This window comes from Ambystoma mexicanum, chromosome 1p (genome assembly GCF_040938575.1).
Source record: "Ambystoma mexicanum isolate Mex_15411 chromosome 1p, UKY_AmexF1_1, whole genome shotgun sequence".
Classification (NCBI taxonomy): Eukaryota; Metazoa; Chordata; class Amphibia; order Caudata; family Ambystomatidae; genus Ambystoma; species Ambystoma mexicanum.
The window spans coordinates 1388655640-1388674085 of record NC_090921.1 but is presented as its reverse complement, the minus strand read 5'-3'; the positions used below and the strand labels follow the sequence as shown (position 1 = coordinate 1388674085).

Below are 18446 nucleotides of genomic sequence, written 5' to 3'. Positions count from 1 at the left end.
ACTAAAGGAGAAGGGTCAGATCAGGGAATGTGTTAAGAAGACTCGATAGAGAGCCAGAACAGTGGGAGTAGTTGCATAGTGGCATATTCAAAAGAGGAAAAAAAGTGGATGTCAGAGGGAAGGGGCAGTGTTGAAGGCCTTCTTTATGAAGAACCTCACACGGATGCCCTTCCCAACAGGTGTGGGAGAAGGTATCTGAGTTATTGTTGAGTTTCTAGTGTAGCAGAGTCATGAGGGGAAACTGCAGGTTGCTGTGATAGCTGCGATAGCAAGAACAGAAAGTGGAGGGTGATGGAGTCGAAGTGCTCAGGGATGAGGAAGACTGTTGCAGAGGAATTGTGCATTCCAAAATCCAAATAAAAGTGATACATTTGGGTGGGTAGAGCAGGTGTTTTGGCGATGGGGGGATAAAAGAGGCTGGACATCCTGGCAGCATTTTATTTGTGGGGTGCAGGGGAAGCAGGAAGATCGGCAGGCCAGAGACTGATGTAGAAGTTACACCAAGTTGAGGCTGAAGGCTACGAGAGAAGGGAACAAGGTGAAGGATGAACAGGAAGAATAGGGCAAAATCAAGATGCACGATGGAGGATAGATGAAATGGGCAAGAGAAGACAATGAAGAAAGGGTGCAGCCCAAAAGAGTAGGGTAGGTGGGTGAGCAGAAAGGGAAGGGGAGGATGGCTGGCTGAGAAAGTTGGTGTAGGTTCTTGGGTGGTCTATAATGGTGCTACAGCTAATCAAATGAGAGTTAAGACCCAAAACATCAATGTTCCTTGGTCCTCTGATGCGACAGACGCTCTGTGGTGAATGGATGTCAATGGGTGGAAGGATTCCCCAAGTGTGGAAGCAGAAGTCCGGTTTAGGGTGGGCTTGGTGAAGTCCGGGTTCTGGCCAGAGGCCCTTTCCAGACCCAGCAGGCCCAACGGGGAGCTGCCCTTCGCTGCAAACACCCAGGCTGGACACCCATGGAAGACGGGAGGGATGAAGGCAGGGTGTTGCATGTTCCTCTGAGGACCAGTTAATGATCCAGATGGCTTTCAGACTGGCAGAGTCCTGGGTGTTGTAGGCCCAGGGAGCTTAGTTTTGTAGGCCGGACCTCTCAGATGGTGCACAGGATCCTCTACAAAGCAGGAAGTGGCCAAGAAAAAAAAAATATACAAAAAGCAAGAAACCGTTTAAGACTTCAGTCATGGAAAATGTTTTGTGCAGAACGAAGGCCATTAAAACCTTACTGTAATGCCTTTTTTTTTACAAAGTAGACCTTCTAAAATGATAAACGAAATACAAAATCACAATTCCTATAGGTAGTTCATCGTGGCAGTATAAGATGCATTCGGCAATAAGGCGTTATACTGGGTGGTTATACTGCGCTCAGAGGGCGTTTTGGAAAAATACAGTGGGAACTCATTTGAAGTGGCTAATTTGTAATCGAGTGACCACAGCATAACGTGACCACACAAAATCCCCTGCCCCCCCTGTACAAATGTTACTATATTGTGAAATGTATGGGTATGGAGTACATTTTCCTTAAATGTCGGTGTAGCAGCAAATACTAAAATAAATCCCAAAATGCTCCAAAATACTCACTTTTCTTTCCTAGAGTGAATTGAAACAGCAAACATTGTAGTTGGCTAGTTTGTGGTCAAGGTTAGCCGAATCACATGATCTTTTTAAAAGCTAGCATCAATAACCTGTTATTTTTCATTGGATTGGTGAATAGACGTTTGCAGTGGCCACCTCCCACAGCTCATTAGACCCCCTGTGGCCCTCCCCCCCCCCCCCCCAAAGAGGAACATGCCCCACTCAATTCACCAACATGCCGCCCCAGCAATCCTAACAATTAAATGAACAGAAGTCTTGAATTTGTCCAACCGGATACAGAAACATCAACTCCACATTTACAGTTTGCTGTGGAATCGTGTGGTCACCCTGCGAGAGGGTAGCAAAATTGTACATGATCTATATTTTATCCTTAAAACGTATTTCCCGGAACCCGGCTACAGCCAACATAAAACCTGCTCGTGTGCTTCTGACGCTAGAATATCTGCTTCAAAAAGGCTAAAAAAAGTGCATTAAACATCTACAGAAAAAGGGGCTTCAATCACCAGAGTCTGCGATTGCAACGAAAACGGTTTGTCAAATACATAAGAACGTGGTTAAATCTTTACAAAAATAGAACTATATACAAAGGCCAATCAATATATGCTAAAACTCCTTTGTGATAAGGTGGGTACATTTTGGGCCATTATAAATAAAACTACTGGAGCACCTCACCCCACTATGGATTCCCTGGCTACAGAAGATGCATCGGTCAATTATTCTGTGTACCAATATCAGCTGCCGAAACCATTTAGGACAATTTTAGATTTGTGATAGGGTCCTCCGATTTCAGCTTTATGTCCTTGCAAGGAGGAAGATCAAGCATGGGCCATTTCCAAACTAAAATAGTCTAGGGCCCCTGGGCCCCATGGCATTACTGCATTCATTATGAAAAAGTTCCCATGTTTTGTCATTAATTCTCAAAATACAACAGGACTATATTTGAGACGCAACAAATTCCACCTAGTTGGTCCCAATCACTGATTATTCCGATCCTGATAAACTGATCCATCCAATCCCTCCTATTATATGCAACATTGCCTTAATTGATGCTTCTAGTAAGGTTTTTGCACCTTTTAAAAAAGGTGCTAGACTTCTATGCAATTTTGTTGTCCCGTTTTCAAATAGGGTTTAGAAAAAGAATGGGAACATCTTTGAATGCCACGGGTTTGGCTCACCACCTCTATATACAGAGAAACACAAATCAATCTTCCCCTATTTTTAATGGCATCTTTGCACAGGTCGTCAGCTTGTGTGATTTGATCAATTTTGTGGCCCAAACTATTGAAGTTCCATCTAAACTTTTACAGCTTTTGGCGTTGCTCCATCAGAACACCTCCTTAAAAATCAGATTGTCACAGGAAGGCACACTCTAGATCCATTGTATCCTTTGTCGGGGTAAAGAAAGGATGTATATTTGCACCCACACTCATACAGTGATATTGATGAATTGTGGAAGGCCACTAACATCTCACCGGTGAGGCTCGGCCATTTGAGGCTGCATTGGCTAGCCTCTTTCTTTGACAGGACCCTGTGTGGGCTGTAAAACAAATTAAGTCTTTCTGCAATATGCCTCTTAACTTGCATACCAATGGGGCCAAATCAAAGATGGTTATTTTCAAACTCAAAGTGAAAAACAGAGTAGTGGAACGTTCAACGGCTGTAAGGTACCTAGGCTATAACCTCACTAACTGCTTCATTTTAATGTGGAAAGCTGCTTTGAAAGATAAGCTTCGGCCTCTTTCTTCCCATATGAAATGTTTAATAGAGTACATTTTTCATTCTACAAATTCTAAAGTACTATCAAATGAAGATAAAGCTAGTTTTGCAATTTGGACTCGACAGGTCATCGATCTAGGCGATTGCCTTAATACCTTTCAGGGTCAAGGTTGCAAAGTGGCGTTTGGTCTCTCCCTTTCCTTACCCAATGCAATTCGACATGAGCTGGGCCTTGCATCACTACATGCCTGGGATTCATGGAGACAGTTAATGAATTTGGTAGAATCAGCCATCCACTGGGGAACTCTATTGTGATTTCAGCAAAATGGTTCAGGAATCTTCAAATTCTATTAATTTATACAAACATAAGATGCAGGTTCTTTTGCACGTTATAGGTTCTTCAGAGGAAGAACTAAACATCCATCCATGTGCTGCCAAATTCAAACTTTTTAGAGACTGATTGGTCGTTGACCATTGATTTAATCAAAACAATCTGTATAGGGAATATGCTCAATGTTGGCCTAAGAGGGAACAACTTTTAATGTATTTGATACGTTTTCCATACAGTAAGGCACATGCACTTCATATGCATTTTAGATTAAATCAGTTAAATACAAGAGAACAGAAACATTGGAGCTCTTTCAAGGTCTTGGGAGCCTCTACAAATTGTCATTTCTGTAACTCGACTGTCTGCAAATATTGCAACACTGGTAACAGTGTCTTCCCTTTCAGGTTGTCCATTTAAGGCAGTTTAAAGAAGTTGATCATTTTCATTCTGAATCTGCTCTAGGCGAGGTCGATGTGGGGTAAAAATGTTTCAGATTCTTGCATTATATCATTTTTTAAATGTTGTTTTAAGTTTTAACACAAGTGACATAAGGGCTGTATGTAGTTTTATATATTTCTAATTTGTATTTTGTGTAAGGTTTGATGGAAACCATATCACAATAAATAATTCATCCAAAAAAATCCATGTTTAGCAAGTTAGGCCAGTGTTCTTTTTCATTCTGTTACTGCAAGTAGAACATTTGAGATTCCACTACTGGTCCAGTTTTTAGTAAGCCTACCCTACTTCCGTAATGCTCCAATAAACCTATGCCTATAGATTTTCCCAGTACATTGAAACCATAGTCTTGATCAATGATATAGGCATCCTGTTCATTCTCACATTTGTCGTCCCACAACAAGGATTGATCAAAAAGCCAAGCATTGTGCAGTAAATTGTTTGACTTTGCAACAAAGCACCGACCCATAATCCTAGCCGGTGCATTGACCCTGCACACCTCCAGCATTGAGCAATGTCCGGTCAAACTCACTCAATTTCAATAAAATCACCTCAGATTATCTTAAAGAATGACATGCTTAACCTTCAGTGCCCAGTTTGCGATTTCTAGATCACTGAAAAGTAACAGACGCCACAAAATGTCTCTAAATTCTATTCTATGCCTCCAAGGCTTCCCGAGGGACAGACCTGCTACAATTTCCAGCCCCACGTGTTGCGACGAAAAACAGCTGCATCATTAATTAGTGCACATTCTACATTTCTGCGAGAAAAAACACCTGCCAGGCTTCTGAAGTAGTGTTGACGTCCATTAGTAATGGGCTACTACTGGCATGACGGGATCGGGGCATCTTTCCATGCACTGGGCACCAAATGCCACTCCATCTTTAATAAAGGCAGCCCAGGGGTCTGCAGTGGCTTGAAAAAGAATCCTATGTAAACCTTAGACATTTTAAAATGGTCAGAATTCAACAGTATGTAGCTACTCCGGCAGAAGTCTGGGCAAACCTCACCATAAAACCACCCACATGATCCGCATATGGGAAACTGGTCAAGTACTTGCCCAAATTATAGGTAATATCGATTACCCAAGACGACGGTTGCTGGAGTCTGTGTGTGGGATGAAACCCCAATGAATTTCCATTCTTTCAAAATCTGGTCAACAATACCGCTCAGAAACCAACAAAATCGCACCAGACCACTGCATGGTTTACACATGTACTAAACGGCACTTTGTAATCAATAATTAAGAACACTAATCCAAAAAGCAGTGAATGCTAAACATTTCAAATACATGTTATCCCACCAGTGCCACACGATCACCATCACAACTTCGCCCAGAGAAATTAACCAAGCACTAACCCACATTCTAGCATGCATCTTTTATGGTCCAGCTCTGTCAATCTGGCATGAGACATGAGGTGAAGCAATATTCTTCTGACCGTTAGCCTCTATTGAGTGGGCACCGGGGAAGAAGGGATTACATCTTTCTTCATCTGGTGGCAAAAGCAGGTAAATCTTACCTGCTCCAACTCCTTCCTGGAGGCAGCCAGTCAAACCAGGCTCTGAGAGGTGGAGAGGAGGCAACAGTGTAGAATGAAGGGGCAACATCTATACTCCGTTGCATAACTTACCCCTTTGTTATCACAAGAAATCCTTCATGCAGGCCTTTGCAGTTTAATCCTCCCCCTTTTCCCCCCCAAGTCCTCGGGTTGGCCTCTTCGTTTGGATACACTAGCACAGATCTCTAGTTGAAGCATTTCTGGGTGAAATTGTACTCTATCCACCTCTTCCAGGACCTCAAGGTCTTGTCCTTCACCACCCGAGGGTGGGGGGAGGAATTATTTTAGAATATGTTGCCATGATTCACAGGGTCCACTGGCATCCCGTGTCAGTTTGTTGGGCTGGATACACGTGAACTGTTCACCCACAGTTCCAGCCTTCTCCAGCATTTTCAGTACCATCTAGCTGGAGTAGTGTTGCCTCCTTTTGTGGTTCTCAATTTGTATGCATCATTTCCAAAGAAAAGCAGGTTTATATGGGGAGGAGCAGCACCCAAGCAACACTAAGAATAGGGACATACCTTTTATAAAACCTCACAAGAAATGAAATCTACCCCTATTCCAAATGAAAACGCAGTAGCCCTCAGAACAAACCTTGTTCTCGCATACTATGTTCTATAAACCCCCAATTGGCAATCCTGAAGGGTATCCTTACTTATTGGAGCTCCAATCTCACACAGGTTGCCCTTCCTCAAAAGGGAACAATCCACATGCATAAGTGGGCTCCCACATCAGCAGCCCCAGTTATGTGAAGGCCCTGTGATAACCTTAATTCAACACTTCGAGAAATGCGGCTTTCCACTGAAAAACAGGTTTACACAAACCAGCACTTATCTAAACACCTTGACAAAAATCATGTGCACCCCCTGGAACATGCATGTAACGATAGGTGGGGTCAGTCTCCGGACAGTTATTTCTAAAGACTAAATAGATGTATAGTCAATGGAAGCAAAATCTGAAACATTGGGGTACGGACTACCAGCTGAGCATGCTATTAAAACAATTCAGAGGGCCATTAGCGGGTGGTAACTGCCCTCAGCAACAGTTTACTCCCAAGAAAATCATGGCCTTGTGACGAGGGCCAGTAAATAATGGCACACGGGGGCATTACTGCGATTTGATCATTCTACCCAGTGAGGGTAGAATGTTCAGTTTAAAAACAATTCACTTTGAAAAGTGATCGAGTTATCTGAAACAGGCAGTTGATGAGCAAGTAAATAAAGTGGGGTCTTCCATAACTTTACAGCTGTGCATAAATCCTGCCAGCCAGAAGTCAGATGGCACCAAGGAAAGAGCAATGCTAACATATTCCAAGTTTGAAAAGAAACCTTAGCAACTCCTGGCCCCTGCACAAATGGTGGCAGGCAATGCATCTCCAATGGAGTTCAGAGGCTTCTCTGACACTAAAACCAACTACAGGTGTTGGAGAGAAAAAGCAAGAGCATGGGAACACTTTCCGTTTAGGATCCTGTAGTAGAATCTGGTAGATTTTCTGGTTAAGTGAAGGGGCCTGGAGTCTACACCCAGGGAAAATGTCCCTTAAGAACTTTCTGACAAGGTCTCTACAGCGTCTATCGATCAAGACCACTATGTTGCCCTAATTATTTTCAACCATCCATGTGCCTCGCGCACCTAGGTTTCAAACTCTGCAAGATAGCCTGCTTGAATTGCTATAGGGAAGGGAGAAAATACTAAATACAAGGACAGATGTAATAAAATTAGTTCTTAAAACACGTGCAGCAATTTACACTTAGCTACAAAAATGCAACACTTGAACAGACTTCCTCTCCCAAAGCAAGATGTATAGATGCATAGCTTTAGGAACCCACTATTGCTTCCATTAGCAATGCCCGGTGGTGGGCCTTCTAGATGCCTACCACATACGCCACAGCAGCCTCCTCCACGCCAGATGTACCTGCAAAGATCAGGAACAAAAGTTACAAGCAGCAACAGGGGAGGCTCACACTGCCAAAGTCACATCTTTTGGGAAGAAAAAGACCAACAGAAAACTTGACTTTTTTTTTTTTTTTAGAACATTTGTGTAACGCCCAAACCCAAGGGTATCACACTGTTTGCAATTATCACATGTACCAGTTTCTCATCACCTTGATCTGTTCTCCATTGTACAGTTTGGCTAGGTTGGTTGCTGAGGTGCCAAGGAGGAGCACATTGCAATAGTCAAGTTTACGGATAATGATTGCTCTTGCCAACGTTAGACAGCTAGTTGGTGACAGTAATGGTCTACTCCGGGAAAGGAGTTTGTGGTGTAGGCTGTGGAAGAGGTTGATGCGTTGATGTGCTTGGTCGTAGTCAGCTCTGCATCCAAGTAGACACCCAGGGTTTTAACATGTTTGAGAACTGGGATAACAGTGCCCTCAATGGAGAAGGAAGAGTAGGCTGCCTTGAGTTTATTAAGGCAGAACGGGGATCCCACAATAAGTAAGATTATGGTTGGCCATCCAGTTTTGGATGGTACTGCAAGTCATTAAGGATGGTGTCATTGGTGTAGCAGTGAGAGGGATGAGGATTTGCGTGTCTTCTGCCAAGTTGGTATATGAGATATCAAGAGTCAAGATTGCCAAATAGTGGTTTGTGTAGGTGGTTGTATAATGCGGGCGATAAGCAAGAACCTTGGGTGAACACCCAACGGGACAGGGATGGGATCTGCAGGAGAATAACCAATGAAAATTCTAGAGGTACGTTCAAGGAAGGGTTTAACCCAGGTCTTGGCTTCAGCGGAGAACAAACTGTGGTTAGGTGTTGGCAGAGGGTATGTTGGTCAATCAAATTAAATGCTACCGACAAGTCGAGAAGGAGGATAGCAAGATTGCCAGAGTATCTGATCTTGTCAAGCTGCATTTTAAGGTTCAGCAGGGCAGTTTCGGTGCTGTGTTTTGGTCAAAATCCTGATTGCCTAACTCCTAAGAGATGGCGGGTTTCTAGGAGAGGTTGGACTTGGGAGTGGGCGATGCGATCTAGGATTTTTGGTAGGAAAGGGGCAGAGGTTATAGGTCTGTAGTTAGTGGGCAGTGCAGGATCAAGGGATTTCTTGTTAAAGGAGTGGGGAGATGCATGCAGATTTAACGCTGTTCTGGACAGAACTGGTCTTGAACGAGGCGTTCACAAATTGATGGGGGAAGAGTAGTCGCACAGAGCTTAACTAGAGGAGCTGGGCAGGAGTCACCCTTACAATTAGAGGGTTTGAGGAGACGTCTCCAGGATAGTCTGGAGAAACTTGTGAGAAGGAAAAAGGGGTGGTGAATATGAGATTGGGGTGCTCTGGTGATAATAGGATGGCCAGTGGAGTAGTTGGTTGCTTGCTGGGTCTTTTTGGCAATTGTTTTGTTGGCGAGGGCATCTTGAATGGTGGTACACCATGCTTTGTCCGCTCTATGGACATTAGAGCGGGCAGGGTTTTCTAATTCTTTAAGGATAGAGAGCAATTCTTTAGAATTAGAGCTAGCATTGGTGATTCTGGTATCGTACAAATTGGCTTTCCGGGCGAAAACCGCTTTCTTGTATAGCTTGGTAGCAGTAGAAAAATTGAGGGAGTCAATTTCAGAGGGGCGTTTTTGTAGAGGTGCTCTAGGGATCTTTGTTCAGCTTCAAGCTGGTCAGAAAATAGGGGTTGGCCGGTTTGTGTGGTTTAGGAATTGGATTTAAGAGGTGCGCAATGGTCCATTGTGCAGAGAAGGCATTGATGGTAGTGGTTGCTAGGTCATCTGTGCTTTTGTTGACCAGTAGAGTGGGCAAGTAGGGGGCGAGTGTTGGCTTGAGCAAATCATGTGTACATTTGCATGTGTTGCGAACTAGGATTTAGGAGACAACCTGTGGTAGAAGGGAGATATGCGTGTGAGGACGCATTCTATGAGGAATTTGGGGAAATGGAGCAGATATCAATGGTAGCATTAGTTGAGAATCCAATCCAACATGCGTCCATCCACGCGAGTTGGGAATACAACTAGTTGAGTGAAGTTAATCTCATGTAAGGATTGGGCGAGTCGGGCAGCTTTGCCATTGCTTGGGTCATTAAAGCCCAGGTGGAGGTCATCAAGGATGATACATTTTTTTGGTGGGTTTAAAAAGCAGATTAATCAGTAGGGGGGGTGTCGGACTCAGGTTGGCTAGTAGAATTGGGAGATTGATAAATGAGCAGGATAGTGTGGGTCGTTTGGGGTTGATGGAAAGTGTAAGAAGTGTTCGTTCTCCAACAGTAGTGGAGTCTAGGAGATTCTAATGGGGGAGGGATGATGTGGCAATGAGGGCGACGCCCCCTCCTGGGGCACCAGGGCAGTTAGCTCTGAAAATTGAGTAATCAGGAATGATGGCAAGCGACAGAAGCAGCCCTAATGCACTGTGGAGCCAGGATTCGGAGATGGCAAGCATGTCGAGGTTGAGGAGTAGATCATGTAGGTCAATGGCATGAGCACCAAAGGGAGCCGGAATTGAACAAGGTGAAGGGGGCATCTGGGGGAGCATTCAGCAGCGTGGGAGAGGTGGTGTGGGGATTGGTACAGGAGGAGTATTTATAATTCCTAGCTGCTCAGGAGATGTGGTAGAAGGGGCCAAATGCTAGATGTGGTGCAGGTAGGTTCTGGATCAGAGTCTCTTTAGGCATTCAGTGCCCAGGCACTGGCGTGTAGGGTTTCAACGAAAGAAAAGGACAAAGCAATAGCAATGGTGATGGAAGTGCGCCCACTGGTAGGGAGCAACAGCAGTGTGGAGTGGAGGATCCTTGTTTGCGGTGTGAGCGGGAGGGCTGGGCAGGTTAAGGTCACAATGGAGAAGTAGATTGGGGGGGGGGGGGAAGAGGGCGGGGTTTGTGTAAACTGATGAGATGCGCCAGGGAGTTGACAGACAGCGTTCCGTGACACTGCGCATGGCATAGGATGAGGGGCATGACAAGTTTTGCATTCAGTGTCAGGCTGGGCAAGGCAGGTGGCATGGGGTACTAGAGGGCAGTATAGTGTGCCAGTATTCACAGAAGGCAATGCCATCAATGAGCAATTGCAGGGCGGTTGTGCAATAGCAAAGTCTTCAGTAGACATTCACAAGGCAGTTGTGCAGTAGAGTTGGCTGTAAAATCGCTAGGGCAGACAGGTGGCAGAAATTGGGTGGGGTGGTGGCCAATATAGTGTCAGTTATCGCAAATGGGAGCTGTAACAATGAGCAATTTGCAAGACAGTGATGCGGATGTTAAAGTTTTCAATAAGCAGTCACATAACAGTTGGGCAGTCACAGTGGAGTTGACGGAGGGATCGTTCGCCTGGGGAGAGGGGAGACGCTAGTGGGTTGTTGCGTAAGGCAGGGAGCGGATAGTAAAAGGAGCTGGTTTGTGGCAGTCACTGCATGAGCGGACTGGGTGCTAGGGGAGCCACAGGTGGTGTCGGGATAACATGCAGCAGATGTGCATGTAACAAGCACTGCACACATGGTGGCCTCATCATAGGCAAATAATCGTGGGTTGGGGAGAGGGCGACATGTCGCGGTAACATCTGATGCCTTGCCAGGTGCTGCATGGCTGGGAGGGCTTGGCACCAGTGAAAGCAACTAATCAGGAGTCGGGCAGCTTCATAGGCAGCCTTGTTGTGGTGATGGTGGAGATTGCTGAGGATAAAGGTCGTAAGACGGAGCGAGATTGCATATGTGTGCCAAGGCCGGACAGGGCCAGCCAGGAGGTAGAGGCCTTAGTGGTAGGCCTTTGTGGGGGGGTTGGCTTCACCATAGCAACAATACCTGTGTGTTCAACATATTACATGGACCTGTAGATTACCAGAGTACTTAAAGATAAATTACATCTTTCCAGGTCGTAAACTAATGTCCGAGAGCCCAAGTAGCCAAATTCCAGCCCTTCAACAGTTGAGGCTGGCAAGAATGAAGCAATTAGAACAAAACTACCTAAACAATAGCCTGATTGTTTTCTACGCCTTGTGAAATCTACACATTAGAAGCAGCCTCTAGGTCTCCTAGCAGTCCATTGCCAGAAAGGACAGGCCATGGACATTTAGAATTTTGATGAGGACTAATTGCCATATGGAAAATTGTCAAAACAATTTTTTTTAAAGTTTCAATATCTATAGATACGATTTTTAAACTAGCCCTTTCACGTGCAGCTGGTCCCAATGGCTACTGTGCATGTTTAGGAAACTTGCAATCAAAAGTTTGCTTTTGGAAAGGAAGTTCACTCGAGGCTTCCAGATGGTCAGGCAACCATCCATCACTAGAGGCACCATAAGGAGGAACCAGTAACACAGCCAGAGCACGGAGGAGCGTTCAAAACTGAAGGCAAACCAAGTAAAGTATAAATAAGTTTATGGATCACAAGCTCGATTAGTCCGCGCACAAAGATTCCCTACCAGGCAACTCATTTACTAGAAGACAAATGCAAACCATGAAAGTCAAAGTAAACTTGTCCTGTGTAAGTGACAATAGAATGAATATACCAATGACGTCTCCCACGGTCATCTTTCGCATGGCCATGGGCATCTGCAGTATCGTAAGTGCGCAGATCTTCTCCGCCCATGCGATCAGCACTTCCTCTTCCCTCTTGATTTCAGCTATCCTCTCTTTCCCTTAAAGAGAAAAAAAAGAAAAAGTGGGCATGGGGGTACATCTGTAAAGTAACACTGGGAAAAGGCGTGAAATGTACAGCCTCACATGAGCGCTAGCAAACATCTGGCGCTCTACCAAGCCACATCATGGCAGTACTTCAGAATTTGCCTCCACTTGGCCTATAAAAGTAGATCTCTACCTATGGCAACTGGGCATAATAGTTACTAAAAGGCATTAGCATCCTGTGGTGTGACCGGGTCAGCCAATCAGTGTACTGACCATTTGCTAGCGCAAGCTCAGTAGAGATAGCGGATGCTGTTAAGATTCTAATGGAAACAGGCTATTTTTTTTACATGCCAACAGTCGTTTTAGCCAACACTTCCACTACAGAGCAGGTCATCCCTGGCAGCAACAGCACAGCACGCTCAACATTAAACGCACTCACTTGTGGCCAAGTATTGTGCTGCCTGATGTGCCAGTAGTCCGGCATTACCAGGTGGAGTAAAATGAAACACGTGCCATGGCAGTTCCTCTTTTAAAATGCTGGAAAGAAGTCAAATGCTGCGATGTAGGAATGCATTCTATGGAGTTTACAAAGGGTTCTTCGGTGCAGTTGACAACGGTGGAAAGAAGGTGGCGACGGGTACCGATTGAATAAACTAACTAGGGAAGCCCACCCAGGAATACTGCATAGGCTTCCAGAAAGATCCACCATGTACAGAGAGGAGTGTCAGAATCTTGAGAATCCTGGGGATAGCCCATGTGGCAGTGGGGAACCATTTAGAAGTTGCTTCTGTACAAGCTAGAGGTGTTGGAGCCAGGCTCCTTGGTGGTGATCTTCGACTGAAGGCACCAGAGGGCAGTGGCAAAGTAGGTACAGTGGTATCCACACTACAAGATTAAGACCTATGAGGTCCCAGAGGTCATGACATTGGCAACCTGGAAGAAACATTTAGTAGAGTGACCAGAACCCGAATTTCCTGGACTCTAGTCAGGAATGGCTAAAGAAAAGAGATGCCTATAGTGTGCAAATAACTCTCATAGGCCTTCAGGTTTCAGTCCTCTCTCCTCAAGAAAAGCTTCCCTGGGTAAAGGCCTCAGGCTTCATGCAATTCAAAGCAGGGAGAATTTCCTTGGAAGAGAACCCGACAAGAATAAGGCCTTTCCAATTGGAGATCCTTGGTGGTGCCAGATGGTGTCCAGTTAAAGTTTCGAAAACAAAAGGATCGAATGCCAAAGGTGAGAGTGCATTCGACCGAAAACAAAAGGATCGAAAAAAATGCGCTAGTTTAGCTTAAAAAAGGTTTTTACACCAAAAACAGGGGTTTGGGGGGACCCCCAAAAAAAAAAAAAAATAATCTTTTTTTCGGTCGAATTGACTCGACCCTTTTAAGTCGATACTATAACCTATAACCCCAGATGTTGATTTGGAGTTGTGGGCTTCTCCAAAGGATGGAGTTAACCATGTCCTGTTTTATAGGGGGGGGGGGCAGGAGTTTGCAGACTGGGTTAGTGCTCACTGCCGGACTTGATAGGTTTGTTTCCGCTGTCCTTAATACCCTCGCCCCTCACCCATCCATAACCTACCTTTAGTGAGTGAAGTTAAGTGGAACAGATTGTGTTACCTTTAAGGGTAGAAATAAAGTTATGAACTTGGAAAGTGATTTTATTGCCACACTCAAGTCTATGTTAACTCCAAGATTTAACTCCAATGGTGATGGATTAGAACAGAGTTGAGTGGTGTGATGAAGCAGAGACAAAGACGTGCTTCAGTGAAGTGCTGAATTGGGCCAGATCTTCTCAAATCTAGGATCTGTCAAAAAAAAGGTCTCCCCTGAACGCAGAACTTGGAGAGAAAGAAATTCCTATTCCAGCCATCTATGAACACTGCGACTACAGCGTTCGCACCCGGTGAAGGGCCATTAGCCAATCAGGTGGCTGGAACAGTGGGCAGAGAATACATTCTCCGCCTGCTGTTGCAGCCACCCAAAGCTCTTCCCTGGGGGCGCCATTTTATTTTATGTGCGTAGGCAACAAGGAGCTTCTCCCAGTTTCTTCCCCACCACCCTCGACCCCCAAGACCAACCAAACCCGTCCCCCCAACCCTCAATCCCCTCCACTTTCAAAATACCTGCAGGACCAGAGTTTTGAGGTCCGGTCACCATGCTCCGAATCCCGGCCACCGGCATAGAAAAGGAAAAGGAACATAGTCCCTTATCCTTATGGCGGCCATCATATTTTTAAAGAAATATGGAAAAAAAAGAAATTGCATGCCCGATAAACCCTGGGTTGTTCTACTCCTTGGTGGAGCTGGTAACGGCCCACAGCCCTCGCTTCAATCGGGCCTAACTTGCCCTGGCATGCCATTACCCATCCACGTCTGCCCCCGCTAATGGGTTGAAAGCCATATTCGAATTGCAGGAGCGTCCCATTTGAGAGCAAGGCCGCGGAATGCACACTTTTCATACTCGGTGCTTAAACATGACTATTTCCAGCAGCGTGTGATCTTGTGCACAGTACCGTGGGAGAGGAAGCAGATGGGACTGAAAAGATAGAAGTTGGAAACTAAAACCATGCAAGTGTGCAGGTCTGCAAATGCGGCTGAGGTGCAGGTGCTCTGCAAGTGTGGGTAATGTGAGCCAGAGGCGAGCCTTTATCTTCATGGGTGTACAATGGACACGTATATAACACACAAGTGGACAGCGTTCAGACACCATTTCCAGAGAGCAAACGCTGTAACCCCTTTAGTGCTTGGAGTGGTTTAAACTGCCAGGGTTCACACCAGGGAAGTTTGGACCAGGGTCAGGACATAAACCCTGAAGACCACGTGAACGTCTGATATTATGGGTACAGCATCAGGTCATTAGTGGACTGACGTGGCAAGGACTGTCCGTCAAAAGAATACAAGTGATTAGCAGCAGTGATGATGCATACTGCCGCAAACATCAAGCACATTTGGGGTGTTGGGCTGAGAGCAATCGCCCACCCCCCCACTGTGGGTAGGATGCCACAGTAAAGTTCAATTCCCACAGTGGTGCAGTGCCATTTCTCAGAGGCGTAGCCAGGATAGTCTAGTAAATGCTGGTGCTAATGTAGTTGGACCCACGGCACTGACAAAAATATTGGTAAATGCCCACACAGCGCTGCGGAGTGGGCATTTACAGATTTTGGGTGCGCCTTGCCCCTCAGGCCCTACCCCTCTGCTATTTCTGTACACAAGTCCATGCAGGGCTCTCCCCAAAGTAACTGATAACCGGGGTTAAGATCACCATTTCAAGGACTGGTGTGGTGGGGGTGAGCGAGACCAGACTAGATTTAGCTGGGTTGTTGGGTCAGTGGAGGGCTGAGGATGGGTAGTATTGGGGCATCACGGAGCAGACAGAAGATCATTGGTGAGAGAGGTTAATGGGGGGAGTAGAGTTCGGAGCAGGAAATCGTTGCCACTGCCTGGATTGGGCAGGGGGATGTAACTTGGCAGTTCGGACTGGATTGCCACCTTGGGGGAGGGATGAAGCCTGATATTGCATATGGGTTTTCCCCCTTTCTGTAAGGCGAAGAACGATTGTCTGGAGGGTTGCCTAGAGCAATGCCAGAGGTGGAGATCAATTCTAACCCTTCCAGACCTCACCTCTTGCTTTACTGCCTTGATTACATGGTTTCATAAGGAGACCGGATGGGTTGACCGTCAAATAACAGGTGCACATTAATCAGATGGGGGTGGAAGGGCGTTAGATAGAGTACAAGTGAGAGACGAAGGTGTCAGGTTAGACAGAAGAGGCTATCGGTATGCTGTATAACGATAAAAAAAACAGTTTGGGAGAAAAATGAGTGACGTTCTTTCGAGAAGAATAAGCCAGCACGGACTGATGAGTAGTGGACAGTTTGCAGGGGTAGAATCGAAGCACTTCATCAAAAGTGGTAGGGGTCTAAACAAAGGGTATCCTTGCGGAAGGTTCAACTTCAATTGTAAACATCCAATCCGAAATCCGACTTCAACATGCTGACTTGCAGGTCTAAAAAAAAAAACCAAACGTATCGATTCACATTGCTTGTATTTTATGTCAAATATGTTTTATTAAATGTATGAAGCCAGAACTAGTGTTAAGCATTGCATGCTTTTAACTTTTGCATCTGCCATATAAAGAAACTACATTAAGATGAAGTCACTCTTCAAATGCCATTTGTGCCCACAGCAACATGTTTGCAGTCAGTAGCATTCATTTATGGAAACACGTGGGAAAAGCTGAAAATTCTTCTGTTACGAGGAAATAATGCACACCAGGACAGATAAGGAAGTCTTCATTACGGTCCTAACACTAAAGTGAAACCAACTTCGCTTGCCACCTCCCTCCTCCCACGTCATGGCCCACGGGCTCTCATCACGTGGGCCTGTATCCTAAAGAAACATGCCCCTTAACACCCCCGGACAAAATGTCCTTGCTTCCTTCTCAGCACTGTTCTACAAGACGTGGCTTCCTGATGGTTTGTTGTGGGGGATGCCGAGTGTGGCGGTGCCCGATGACGGGGCGCGCATGCGGCGACGGGGCGTGCATGCGGCGGCGTGACGTTGCACGCCGCCACGTGCAGTACAGTGACCGGGAAGCCCGAACCACAAGGACGTGTGCGGCTGAGTCCTTGGGGGAGTCTGGGCTTGTGGACAGCGCTGGGGGGCGCCAGTAACCCCCCCCCATCCAACAGTGGCGACGAGTGGGGGAAGACGATGCCCAGGCCCGGCGGTGATCATTTTTGATCAATTTTTCTCACCGAAACGAGGTCGGATCACGACTTCGTTTGAGGCCACGGGTAGCGCATCACCCACGCGGCTGGCGGCCATTTTGTCCTTCAGGCCGTGGAACTTCACGAGGCTCCGGTTTGAGCTCTGAAGTGAATCCAGACCTAATTTTTGGAATCTATGGTAGCAGGCAGCTATACCTACACACGTGCCCAGTTGTTGATTTCTTCATTTTCTTGGGTCTCCTATGTCGAGTGCAAGCAAGGAAGAGGGCTAACATGGCTGGCCCTGCATAGCCCATTGTTCTTCTTGCCTCAATTTTTGGAACAGTCGAGGGCTGGAGCCTTCATCACAGAGGAGTGCGCTGCAGTGCAATTAATGCTTCTTCATCAGGCTGGAACCATCTTCATCCTCTTCGTCACAGAGGTGTGTGGCAGTGACTGTTTTTCCTCCCTGGTGGTGTGTTTGAGTCAGAGTTACGGGTCCCATCTTCCACACTGGGGGTGCCTGTGCGCTCGAGTTCATGAGTGACACTGAGGATCAAGACGGTGCACCAGCAGCAGCAGGACTGCAGGTGCAGCAGCCTCTGGGTGGGCAGGCAGGTCCTCCACGTCCGCTACCTCCTGTGCAGCCAGTGGTCGTACCCGTACTCCAGCAAATTCCTCCAGCCATGGCCCAACCTCGTGCACAGGAAGCCCTGCAGCCCATTCCGGAATTTGATGCATCTGGCCCACCTTCCAGCTTGGAGCCCAGATGGAAGAGGTGGGTTGACCGCCTGGACATGTACTTCCGAGCCGCTCAAGTCACTGATGGCTCCAGACTGGCGACCATGTTATATTCAGCAGGGCCCTCAGTTCAGGAAATTTTTGAGCCTCTTCCGCCGGGGGATGGGGCCTATGGTCAGGCGAAGGCCGCCCTTCAAGCGCATTTTCTACCTCTAGCCAACGCAGACTATGAGCGCTTTGTGATGCTATCCGCCAAACAGAAGGACGACGAGACTCTGGACACTTTTTATGGACGCCTGAGGCGCCTGTGGATGGCCTGCGCGTGGGGTGATGCTGAAGATATGATCAGGACCATGCTCATACACGCGTGTTCTTCACTCAGGCGACGGGAGCCTGGAATCACACTCCCACGCATCCTTGAACTGGATAGGTGCCATGAGGTGTCCGAGGCGAGAGCAGCGAGAATGGAGGCTGGGTCGCGCCCCATCAAAACCGAGGTGTGTGCGATGTGGCGCGGTGGCAGGGGCACCAGAAGACCTGGCGGTGGCCCCCGAGACAGAGCCGGGAGGGCGGGTGAGTCTTGCCAGAAGTGTGGCTACGACCTGCCCCACCCAACGGAATGCCCTGCGGCCGGAAAGACTTGTGGACGGTGTGGGCTACCAGACCATTTTTCAAGAGTGTGCAAGGCGGCGAAGCCTGTGCTGGTGCCGCGAGGCCCCGCCCGGCCCATCTTCAATCGCCAGGGTCGACCGCCCATCGTCGCTCAAGTAGACCAGG

General features: G+C 46.7%; 1 protein-coding gene across 2 annotated transcripts in view; it reads right to left on the bottom strand.

The window, feature by feature from the left end:
* The window catches only part of LOC138454753 (borealin-2-like), a 168039-nt gene that overhangs the window by 89573 nt on the left and 60020 nt on the right, over positions 1-18446 (bottom strand). For both annotated transcript variants that reach the window (XM_069607064.1, XM_069607065.1), the window contains exons 2-3: positions 12104-12232; positions 7538-7575 (exon numbers count right to left, since the gene is read on the bottom strand). In XM_069607064.1, the coding sequence (XP_069463165.1) occupies positions 7538-7575; positions 12104-12232 (167 nt within the window). The remainder of the gene's footprint in view (positions 1-7537; positions 7576-12103; positions 12233-18446) is intronic.